This window comes from Larimichthys crocea, chromosome XV (assembly GCF_000972845.2).
Source record: "Larimichthys crocea isolate SSNF chromosome XV, L_crocea_2.0, whole genome shotgun sequence".
NCBI lineage: Eukaryota > Metazoa > Chordata > Actinopteri > Sciaenidae > Larimichthys > Larimichthys crocea.
Window position 1 is genome coordinate 13,006,667 of NC_040025.1, and position 12,468 is coordinate 13,019,134.

A 12,468-nucleotide genomic window follows, 5' to 3' on the forward strand; every position below is an offset into this window, starting at 1 on the left:
CCGGAGAAAAGATCATTAAAATACGAGCAGCCTCGATCCAGTGTGTCGGATTTAGGTGGCTCTATTTACAGCATATGTCAGAAAGTAATTACAAGTCATCCTCGGGGCAACATGTGACCAAATTTCATGTCGATCCAAGACATTTCACTCAGGACCAATAATTTCAGCTTGACACTGGCATTTGATGAAAGGTCATGTGATCACCTGATGTCTGCATGAAATTTAAACTCCATCCCAAATATGCTGAGCCAACTTTGGAGCCAAACTGCTAAAAACTCGTCCAGGGTAAACTCGGCTAAAGGCCGACAAATCAGCAGCCTATTACAAGACAAACAACCATTCATGCTCACATTCACCCCAATGGGCAATTTAGAGTCAACTCAGACTGTGAAGATACAAACCTGCTGAAATCTTCTCAACAGGGGGTCCTCGAGATTCTTGCAGCTTAACTGGGATAGCTCTAAAGATTCACAGCCTTCTGTTAAAAACAACTTTGGATCAATGTGACAAAACAGAGAATGGTTTAACAACAATAAAGGAGCTCCATCAACCATCTTCAAGAGTTACCGGATAAAAAGACCACATCCTCGTTCTCGGTTAAACAAAAAATCCTGACTGAACATTTGCCTTTATCCAATGGTGTTAGAGCATGGATAGACCACATTCTGAGTCAGTAGTGGTTGAAGAAGTGGGCTAATGACTGGAATGTCGGTCGCACCGGACAGGCACGATGAATCCAGATGGTAAAAGTGAGAGAACATCATTAGCACCACTACGGTGCCCTTGAGCAAGGTCTTTAACCCTCAAACTATTCCAGTGGAGCTGTTCACAACAGCTGTCAAATCAGACTGTGGCTTTCCAGGACAGTTTCTGGTGTGAATGAGTGTGAACACAACCTTCCCCAATGATACTGCACTGGTAAAAACAAAGGTTAGAAAAAGAAGACTTGGATGTTGAACCCAAAGTCACATTTTCTTGAAGTCTTGGGTGTACAGGCGGACCTAAGGTTGAATCTACAAATCTAAAAAAGCCAAACTCAAACTCTAAACAGGAACTAAAGTCCCTTTTGGGCTTGTTTTGTGTTTCTGAAGATTTGGGAAATTAAACTGAGGAGGTTCTTCTCAGAAAGTTCCTGCCATAGAAGGACTCTCTCAGACACATATGGCCGCTGTCGAAATGTTGGAATAAACAACTACATGTTAAGTATCCGCTTTGGTAGTGCAAATAAAACCTGTTGTGTGTCAGTATGATGTTGTTATGGCATTGGAAAACCTTTAATGATTTAATGTGCACCACAGATTACTGTTCAGATGTCGACTATTATTGGTTTCTTTCAACTAGTACATCATCTTTTCCATTAACTAAGTTTTAGTTGCCTAAAGTTAACCAGATCTTAGTAGTGGTGACATTTACATGAATTATTCTTGTAATGCTGATATTGGTCAGTTTGGAAGGTGCTGACAAATAAAGTTGTCCTGCTGCTAGGCGCATCAGACCATATCTTGGGTAGGTTTAAACATCACCTGGAGGAAGATGAATATAAATACTGCTACTACTAGCTCACCCACTCCCCACATGTAGTGTGTTATAATTGTTTCCTCAGGCCAAATTGGAAGCACTGCCTGCTAACTGAGAGGTACTGCAACGAGTGTGTTCACATTTTTTTTAGCCAATCACTTCAGTCAACAAGATGACAGAAAAATGAGAATTACCTGGGATTATTTTTAACAGATCTGCTGGAGCAGCGCAGCAGAAAGGTTTAAATATTCTGTCTTTATTCCTGAGGCAAAACAAGGTTAAGAAACTAGTCCCTGTTCATTTATCTTCCAGCAGACAGACAGCATGCTGCACTGCTGGCCTGGATGCACTAACAAGTTGATTAATGGCTGTGGTGTGTGGTCCAAATTTCTCTCCGTTGCCTTCTTTGCTATTCTCCATCTGCCAGCCACAATCGTCTCACTATGAAGGAAAGTTACCTAACGGGGGGGGCGAATTCGCAGTGTGGTGCGGCTGTGACAGAGGACGGCATCTCATTCACCTCCAACACGAATGAGCAGCAATATTTCTTTGCATTGGCTGGAGCGTGTACAGTTTGCCCAAGGACATGTGGCAAGAACGAACGCATTTACACTAAGTGCTACAGCATAAGAAGTCAACCTTCTGCTTCCCTCACCTGAGTTAAACCCACGCCTTCCACTCTGTCTTCAGCAGCATGCTAAGGCTCTCGGTTTGACCCTGCCTGTCCCTAACCAGGTAACCTGGCCAGCCTTCTGTCCCTGACTCTTCTGCCTGTTTGCCCCTTGTCGGTCTCCTGTTTGCTTGGATTCCCTCCCCGTAGGTTTCTGCTGGAGAGTTGGACTGTTTTGGCTGGCTCTGTTGTGGACTATTTCCTGTGTACCTGCTGCTGTTTGGCCTATAAACTAACACTGGTCCCAGTCTGTGCTGTTCTTGGGTCCAACCTCACACCAGTTACAGTAGCAGTTTATCTCCCACGCATACAAACAATTAAACTTTTCTTGTCACATTATTGATGTTTAAACTACAGAAGATGATCTGTTCATGTGCAATGGTTTGATATTTTGTGTGTGTTGAGCGTTCTCTATATAAAGGAAGATGATGTCCTTCCTTTTAAGCCTCTTGAGTTGGCTCGGCTGTTTTCCAGTTGTGTTTGAGCGGCTGTCCGGATCTCCAAACTTTTCAACAATTCAAAGTTCCAGGTTACTTCCACCCAATCCAACCCCCACCTCACTGCTTCCTCTGGCTGCTTCCTGCAGGATATCAAGGCATCCAGAGTCCAGATTGAATAATCACTACAGTGTTTTTCAGGAAACTATTCTGGGTCTCCGTCCAGTTGGACATGGTTGGAATACATCCGCAGAGAGGCTGTCCAAGAGACATCCCGATCAGATGCTAAACCGCCTCAACTGGCTCATTTTAGTACACCAGAGTGGTTTTATTCACTAAAAGGAGAATTATTTCCTGCTTTGGCAACTACCCAGAGCTCGTAAGTGAAGGTTGAACTGTCTGGTCAGCCTCGCTCTCTCTAACAGTTTGGCACCATGTCTGAATCATTGCTGATGCTTTTGACCTGTCGAGTTTCCATGTTACCCCGACTATAGTGAACGAGACGCGAGATACTTGAACTCCTTTACCAGGGCAGCAGCTCATTCCCATCACAATGCTGGAAATTCATTCTCTATTACTTGACTGCAGCTAGAGATTCTGCCTATAAAAACATCATTATTTACTTGTAGAAATACTTTAAAAGGGAACATCGAGGTTAACAAGAAAAGTCACAATGTTTTAACCAGTGCTGCATTACCAGAAATCCAAGATAAAAAACACATTTGGTATTTTAACAAAATCAACTACAAGCTTATGTAAGTAAATTCATGTCAAGAACAAACTAAGACACGTTAAAAATAAGGATTAGAAATAAGGAAAATGACTAACTTTATAGGATGGATTTCAAGCTATCAGCTCCCATGAATGTGAGAGACATCCATGCATCAACTGATAAATGTAAGTCACACTCACTCCCCAGAAAACACTTTCAGAGATTGAATTGACAGAAAGTAGTAGCTGCTACTCCACCTATACAGCAGCTCCATAAAAATGAGACAACATCCCAAGGCAAGGTAGCAGCGCATATTCTGCAGAGCGAGCTGCCTAACTGACAGGAAAGTACAGCGAGGGAGGAGACGCTGCTGTACAGGAGGATGGAGGCTGCACTTTAATATAAGAGTGGAGAGGAAGGTCATGAAAGTATGTGGACTGAAACATTCCTCAAGTTCTCAGGCAGTGATGAGCAGCTTACGAAAGTCTTTCTGACGCTTAAATTGAAACTGTTCAAATCTTATTTGATGTTCAAGGTTTGCGGTGAATTCTGGACATGATTTTCTGCTTCGACTTTGATTACACCGAGGACACACAAGTAAGGTGGTTTTATAATAAGTGCTCTTGGTCTATTGAAATATTAATCTGTTATGCAACGGTTTGAAGCAAAAAGGCAGTTCTAATCAGTTCAGGCTGTTCGATCACATGAAATGCAGCAGAGAAGCAGAGGGCGATGTTCTAAGGACTTTTTGGCTTTGGCGTTTTTCTTTTAAAAACTTGAATTTTAAGTCGAAACAAATCTTTGATGGCAGCCTCTGTCAAAATTGCTTTGAGCTGATATTGATGCAGCTAAACTACATCGCTGTGGCGTAACATGGCATCTCCTTCAGATGTTCTTCAATTTTAAAGTCCTTTTATTCCTCACCAATCACTTGATCTGCTCACCTGGCTGCACAACTGTCCCTTATCATCGCATTAGTTACGGAGACCCAACATTTCCCACCATAGGCACTTAGTGGGAAGGAAAAACTTCCTCGAGCAGAACTTGTCAACTTGCACAGAAGTCGTCTTAGATCTTTTACTTCAGCTCATAAAAAAATTGGAGCAAAAACAAAAGCCTTGCGTTTCTATTTTTATTCAGTGTAGATGTCCTTAATTTCCCACTTGGCACCCATTTCATGTGCAACTCAAAGTTGTTCCTGTGGTAGATGAAGCTCCTGAAGATATTACTCCCAACCCATGCAAGACATCTCAACATTAACATGGAAGATTGCCAAGAAATCTGGTATGGATATTCACGATTCCTCAGAGGATGAACCCTATCCTGGCCTGGTGACTTCTTTGTGATACCACCTCCACACCTTATGTGAAATAGTTCTCATACCAGCTCCCCGAGGCCGACAACCCACCAGGATTTATCTTCTCACAGCCTGTTATGTTCCACTTTCATCACATTTGTAGATCAGTCCCTGATTAATTCTAAGGCTATGGTGAAAACCCAGCCGGCCACGTAGTCCTGAGGAGGAGAGCTGAGGAGGATTAATGAGCAGAAAGAATGAGAAGTGGGGACAGAATCAAAGAGGCCAAGAGAAGAATTTAAAGAATGAAAAATAAGAGCAGAGGAAGAGACCGTTTCGAGTTTCTGATGTACAATTCATCCGATGAAGGTATCAATCGAGTTTCCAAAGGAGAAGGAGATAAAAATCAAATCAGTGTCAGGGTTCCCGGTACAGCCGTGATCGTAATTATAACTCACACGGGGGAAACAATTCGTGTTGAACTAGATTCACTTTCATTAATAGAATTATGTAGAGAAGTATAGTTGTTGCTATGGATTTGAACTTTAATCAGTCTCTACATACATGGACCCAAACAGGGATTTGTTTGCTACAGTGTCACTTAAATAGCATCAGCATCAATGAAGTATGCACTTTGGGTTTTGGATAGAAAGCTTTGCATGACAGACCAATCACAAAAAAACTGATTTGTACCCAATCTGACTTCTGTCGTGCCCTCAATATATTAATATTTCATACTCATAAAAGGCAATCACTCAGTAAGGATTGATGCAGTTCAATGATGCATGTTGGAAAATGACCTTGCCTAACACAAACATGAAGGCCTGAGGTTGGTTTTACACAACAAAACTTTCACACAGGTTACAAGTTCAATGCAAAACAAGCAAAGTCACACAACACAACAAATAATAAAATGACCTGACGATATGGGTGAATGAATGCATGTGCAGCAGTAGTATTCCTACTACAAGACACCCCAACACCAAACCACAACTGCTAACCTGGAGCTAACACTCATTTTCACGTTAACGTAACAGACACACTCCGTGATGCCACGACAGCCACGTGTTCTCCACGGAAAATAGTGCATGTTGCACGTTTTTGAAACGTGTCGGGAGCTTCTGCTGCAATCATCATCGTCTAGAGGTAACTCCAACAGCTCTGGCAGCTGCGGTGAAGATGTGCATGGTGGGATTGAGCCCAAAGAACTGAAGTTACAGTGTTGTGTCCTTTGTACAGTACGGTGTAACTTGGGTGGTTCAGAAACATACATCTTTAAACATAATGCACATTTATAGCTGATTTTATAAGACACATTTTACGACCATTTATCGTCACAAATGGATCTCTGGTTGTGTTTGGGGTTAGAGGCTCTGAGCCTGAATGAATCAGAGCAGCATGAGAGTGACCATTAACACACTCAAAGGCTTCATGTTGAACCCTCAGTATGTTTGCTGGAGGTCGAGTCACTTCAGAGCTGCCGAGGCTGAAAGATGGAGAGCGGATGTTAGAAGAAGAGGGGATGAAAAGGACTGAAGAGGAGGCCACAGCTGTGGAGGAACAAGTGTCTCTGTGTTGTTCCTCCCTCTGGCTCTCAGGGTGGAGAGACGTCTTAATGAGGACGCATCTGATGCCCCCGCCCACTCCCTGTCTGTCTCAGCAGCGAGAAGCCAGATATCTCCCCTCTGATTCTGTTCATTCCTCTGCCACTCTTCATTGCGGCGCCGAGGTTCTCGAGAGACACTTCAACACCTGCATGTGCTGCAGAGATCCAGGTGTGACAAGTCATTACAGCCATGTGGAGTCTGCCTGTTATTGAGCTGCTTGGAGTTAACATGACATCTACATGCATTATTGTCTAGATAAACACATTTCCTACCTTTGAGCAACTAAATGTAATTGACCACAATCCCATTTTTTTCAGATTACTCCAGGTTCGTAGTTATATTAAAGTTAAAACTCCCTCTCTCTGCCTGATGACACCTTTGGGACGGGGTGCAATATCCTGTCTTTTTGTAATTTCCTGTCCAATCTGCAAAACTCATCGTTGGAGACTTCGAGATCTGTGAGAGGAGGTCCATACAGCCTCAATCTGTGCTCGGCATGGCCGTGTTCACTTCAGGGTTGCTGCACTTGCCTTCATTTGTCTAAAGTTAAACTCTCTGAAATGTTCCCAGGCGTAGACTCTACTTGTGATCGATGGAGGGTTTCACCTGCCTCTCTAAGCTCACTCTTAAACTGTCCACTCACTGGAACAACAAGGAGCTCACTGGAATTAAACTCAAGGCAACAAAATGTGTTACTTTACAAGCACGAAGACTGATTCTTCTCCAATGGAAGTCTGTCAGCCACCGAGGAGGTGAGGCAGCATCTTAAACTAGAGAAACTGAGACACACAATACATGGCCGCTCTGATAAATTTGATTAAACTATAGTTTTTGAGACGGTTAATACATTTTTGTGCCAGTTCCAATATCGCGTGAATGCAAACATTCCAGTATCGAGGAAAAATGAACACACATTTGCATTTTCCGTTTATCTTTGAAGCTGATCTAATCTACGGGAGGATAATTGGATGGAAATGCATTCATTCATTCATTAGCTCAGCCATCTATCATTTATTTTTATCAACCTCTCGAGCTTGACTTCTTTTGTTTTTCCTTTCCTTTTATCTCAGTGTCATTCTCAGTCTATGTTCTCTCTCTCTCTCTGCGTTTCATTGTATCTCTCGGCTCTTATCAGGAGAAGCAGCGCACCTGAGAGCTCTTCACACTCCCGTGTAGAGGATGCATCAGGTGGGAACACTTGTGGTGTTTCCTCACATACGAACACAAGAGACATGAGACGAAAACATCATCAGGCTCTGAAATAAACTGTTTCCCAAACGTCAGAGCCAAAAGCTTTTGGTAATACCATCAAACACTAATTTACTTTATAGATGGATGAAGTGTACGGTCAGGCCAGCTGGCCCACATGAGGTTACAGTTCATTACAGAGCAGAAAATGAAATCACTGTAGTGCAACAACTAAAGCAGCACAGCTGCAAAGCTGCATGTTATGTAGCTATGTGTCAAAAACATGTTGACTTGGATCTAGAACGCCTTTTCATGGAGACCATTCAACGAGTTTAATCCACATGTGTCTCTCCAGTGTCTGTCAGGTGTCTGACTCCAGCTCTGCCAAACAGCAGAAGGCAAAATACAGCCATCATGACAGCATATGACCTGAACACAGTTTGGACAGCTGCCGGAAAGTCGGGATGCGACATCACCGAGTATCCCCGTCCGAAATGGGCGTAGACCAACAGGCGTATCTCGGCGGCCTGTTGACCCTGCAGCCAGCAGTAGTAGACACCTGATGAACAAAAACAGATATTCTTTACAAGAATTACTAGAAAAAAAACAGAGTTCAAGGGGGATATGACATAAAAACTGTAACTAATGCAAGAGTAAGGGACAGTTGTGCAGCCAGGTGAGCAGATCAACTGATCGGTGAGGAATAAAAGGACTTTAAAATTCAAGAACTATTCCACAGTGATGTAGTTTCTCTGCATCAATATCTATCACACATATTGGCACAAGTAGCTTGCTGAATTTTCAAGTTGTTAGGCAAAGTAAACAAAACAGCAGGACAATAAAATATTAATAGATGGACAGAAATATATTTTTCTCAAGGCTTTTTCTGGCTGATGCACGGGTGTAGTTTTATAGCTACCTGAGTCCTGAATCTTTGCAGGTTTAAACACCAGGTGGTGTCCGGTGTCTATCAGCAGCCTGGGGTGCGTGGTGCTGAGGTTACGACCAGCTGAGTATTTAAATCTGTAGATGGGTTCGGATCCTTTGTCCCAGGCCACGGCCATGTTAGGTCGGGCCCCAGGACAGCCCAGAGTCAGGACACGGTCCGCAGGGTGGTTCAAGTAAAACACTGGTACCACCACTGGCAGGGAACTACACATTCAGATTCAGATACTATGTGATATAATATAATACATCTGTCTTTATGTGTATCAGTATACCTTTATCTTAATATAATACATCTGTCTTTATGTGTATCAGTATACCTTTATCTACTTACTTGTACCCAAGAAACGCCATCAAAGCAACGATTTTGGAGGGTGGAGGAGCTCGAGTCGGACAAGTCACTTCACAGCTCTTGACCTCCAGCTTGGCTCCGACTCTGCTTCGCTTCAGCCGGCCGAAAGCTCCGGGCACCGCCCCTGAGCCACACGAGGCGACCGTCTGATTGGCCCGCCTGTAGCGTACATGGAGGAAGTGGGAGTGGACGTAGCAGAGTCCGACGCGAACCTGCTCTCCTGGTACTCCACATCGATCGCAGACTGACCAGGGTCGGAAGCTGGTGAAGACCCGGTAGAGTGGCCGAGCAGAGCCGAGTCTTTTTCCTTCTTTCCTTTTCTTGCTTGGGGTTTCTGGAGTGAGCCTAGATGCATCAAATCAGAATAGAGTCACTTAACTGAGAGGTCCATTGTGGGATGATTGCGAGCAGATCAACAAAGGGTTTTCAGTCTGATTCGATTTGTCGGTTTGAAAAGACCAGCATCATTTTTTCGGTCATTGTAAAACTGGGATTTTCACTGCTACACTGTGACTTTAAAACATTCTGAGCCACTGATGATCACAAAAGTCGATAAAGCTTGTTTATCTCTGGCTTTCATACGACATGTGAATTATTTAACAGTGAACAGAATCAAATATTGAACATGTCCAAACATGGATGGTTTCATAATGTTTGCAGAAACATGCTAAGGATGTCGATAGAGGATTGATGTTGTGCGTCGATACGCGTTCGCAGGACAGCAGTGAGTCAATCATATCTATCCGTAGACGCGTTCATCATCCTCAGTGTCAAAATCTGTCGCAGGCATCGACAGCTCGTCTTTGTCCTCACCTTGGGGTGGAGCTGAGCGTGCGTGCCTCCTGGATGTCCAGGTCGTAACCATAGAAGAAGTCTTTGCGGGTAGAGCCGCAGATATAGATGCCAGAGTCTTCGGGGGCCGCCCTGAAGATCAGCAGGCTGAACAGACGGATGGAGAATCGACTCCGCAGGTCGCCGCTGTGTGGGACACTACCAGGGTCCAGCAGCTTGTTGCCATGGTGATCAGTCAGGGCTCTGGTCTCCTTGGAGTTGTCCAGATGTTTCCTGAAGAACCACACGACTGTTTGGACCTGAAACACACAAGGAACCCAATGAACAACATACATCTGCTGACGGTCGATAATGTTGTCCGGCTGATCAGAGACAGACTGCTTTAGCAGGTGCTCAGATTAAGGTCTCTCATTCTGTTTTGGGTCCACCTGAGAGACTTTCTCTTTCCAGTCAACTCAGCTTGATTCCTTTTTCTATAAAGCCTGCTTCTCTATAAATCTGACTGGAGGCTGTGGACTGCAGCAGCAGAGCAGTTTGACAATAACGCCAGCCACACATCTGGTAATGAATAAAGGAAGGAGAGGAACTGTTTTCTTAGTTATGCAACGCAAATACTTGTTTCTGACGGGTGAAAATAACTCATCCATGTATTAACTTGTGAAGACTGGCTGCTATTTTTGTGTCCTTTGGTAAAAAGTACAGTGTCGAGAAAATTTTGACTATATTTGACCAAAAAAGTAGTGATTTAGAACTGTTTTTCAATCTAAAAATCACTCAGAGGGGATTCCTGAAGACAAAATTGGGGGTCGGTGGTCTGAGATCTATTCCTAACCCTAACGCCATATGAGCCAAACAGTTTGCGGCAGTAGCTCAGTCCGTGTTTCTCCACATTAAAATATAACATTGATTTTTCTTCCGGTTTGCACCCTAAAATAATAAAAGTTATTTCAATGGTGAAAAATAGATCAAGACAGACATAAAATCAGTGTTAGTTCAATTAAAATCAATCAAATGATTCAGTTTTATCATTGAACAAACAATGTCAATGTTGCCTTTATCACTAATTATTGAACCTCAACCAAAATGAGGATTCTGATAGAATTTCAACATTGAATCTGGGAGTTCAACTTCTTGTGCCCTTGAGCAAGGCACTGAACTCTACCGACACTCCTAGGCTTATGTGGCTGCCCATCTCTTCACATTTGCATGAACCCTTCTTGTGTGTGTGTGTGTGTGTATTTCTGGCCTACATATGTAAAAACTTGATTAAAAACACAATTTAATTTTAATAAAGCATCTATTCCTAACCCTGCCCCAACCGTTGGGAACTGTTTTAGAGGACTCGGTTCTGTATTTAACTGTTGTTTCAGCGGCGTCCCTGAATCACACACTTTGTTCACCAGCAGAGAGCAGACAGATCAATGGAGACAAACAGTGCCGGAGCAACGTCAACCTCAAAGTGTTATTTCGTGGTCAGGGACTGTAAAGAACATGAAACTAGTTAGCAAAACTTGTTATATCAATATGCAAAAAAATTCTGTTTTAACATACAAAGCGCTTTGTTTAAGCTCCATGATGAGGTTTAACTTGGTCGATAGCGACAGCCTGTGGTGTACAGGCCGGTGGATCAGAGTTGCACCCTGCTGCTGCCGAATCAAAGTACAAAACATCGATGTTGCCAGGCAGCGGCTTCCTGCTGTCTAAAAAACACCTTAAGAGCTGGTTCATTCATTTCATGTCATCTTTCTGAGTCTGATAGTTACCAGTAATGTCAAACTTTAAAATTTGTGTTGGATTCCTCTGCTTATTTTGGATTAAAGAGTGGAAACTGAAATTCCTTTTCACGGTCGGCCTCTTACCTGTTCTGGTTTGCAGTGGCAGGGCAGCTCTAAAGTGACTCCAGCCAGGTAAGCAGCATTTGTGAAGGTCAGGAAGGCAGGACAGGCTCTTCTAGCAAATATATCCTGCTTATCTTCAGGAGCCTCATAACTCCACACCCCAGGACAAAGGAGGAGGATGAGGAGAAGGAGGGGGGAGGAGGATAGGGGAGGCATTATGTTGAAGATGAAGGTTTTCAGCTTCTCAGAGGAGCCTCCGGTGTGTTTGCTCTGTCTTTAGTTCTCATCAGAAGAATGAAACTTTCAAAACACAACAGGCCTGATGGAGCTCACCATATCAAATCAAGCTGTTTCTCTCATGCACTGACTAACCTCAGCTGTGGTTGCTATGGTAACACCATGCACCTTTGCATTATAACAGTTTTGTCGGCCTGTTCTGTTGTTGTTAGTTATCGCCGCAATAAAATCAACATTTATTAGAAAAGGTGCCAGTGTTGGACAAACATATCACTGAACAGGATGGATTGCCACCACGTGTGGTTCAAACATTCACGGTGCCCAGAGGATGAATCAGACTAAGCTGTGCTGATCCAACATGAATCAATATTCTGTTACTGCATTGACCGTATGTCAATGTTGATTTTGATGTTTCTGGAGTACTGAAAGAGTTTTTGTGCTTTCTCTCCTCACGTGTCTCTGTGGATCATGGTTGCGCCTGGATCGGGGAATCAGGGTCCAGCTACGATAAATACTGATGTGCATCTTTGTCTCTCTCTTTATCTCTAAACCCAAACAGCAGATGGCCGCCCACCATGAGCTGGGTTCTGCTCAGGGAAGTTTTTCCTTGCAGCTGTCGCCAAGCGCTCACTCGTGTTGGGAATTGTTGGGTGTCAGTGAATAATATTTAAAAAGTTTATGATAACCAAGTTCGGCCAATGAGTGCAGCCCGACTTGCAGTACTTCACACTTCTGATAGCGACAGCCTAACGAGTAATCCACAAACCAATCGGTGACGTTGTGGGTTTACGTTCATGTGTCCACCATGACCCAGTACTGAAAATCAGCGCCCCATTTATGTTATGACCCAGCACAAGGGATATCAGGTACCTTGT

General features: G+C 43.5%; 1 protein-coding gene across 1 annotated transcript; it reads right to left on the reverse strand.

Annotated features, from left to right (window-relative positions):
* Positions 1–7,745: 7,745 nt before the first annotated feature.
* On the reverse strand, positions 7,746–11,667 carry LOC104931844 (Ig-like V-type domain-containing protein FAM187A). Its single transcript, XM_027288713.1, has 5 exons — positions 11,378–11,667; positions 9,540–9,817; positions 8,709–9,071; positions 8,349–8,581; positions 7,746–7,988 (listed from the first exon to the last, which is right to left on the reverse strand). The coding sequence occupies exons 1-5, from the start codon at positions 11,570–11,572 to the stop codon at positions 7,762–7,764; spliced, it is 1,296 nt and encodes a 431-aa protein (XP_027144514.1). The 5' UTR covers positions 11,573–11,667; the 3' UTR covers positions 7,746–7,761.
* Between the last annotated feature and the right edge of the window lie 801 nt (positions 11,668–12,468).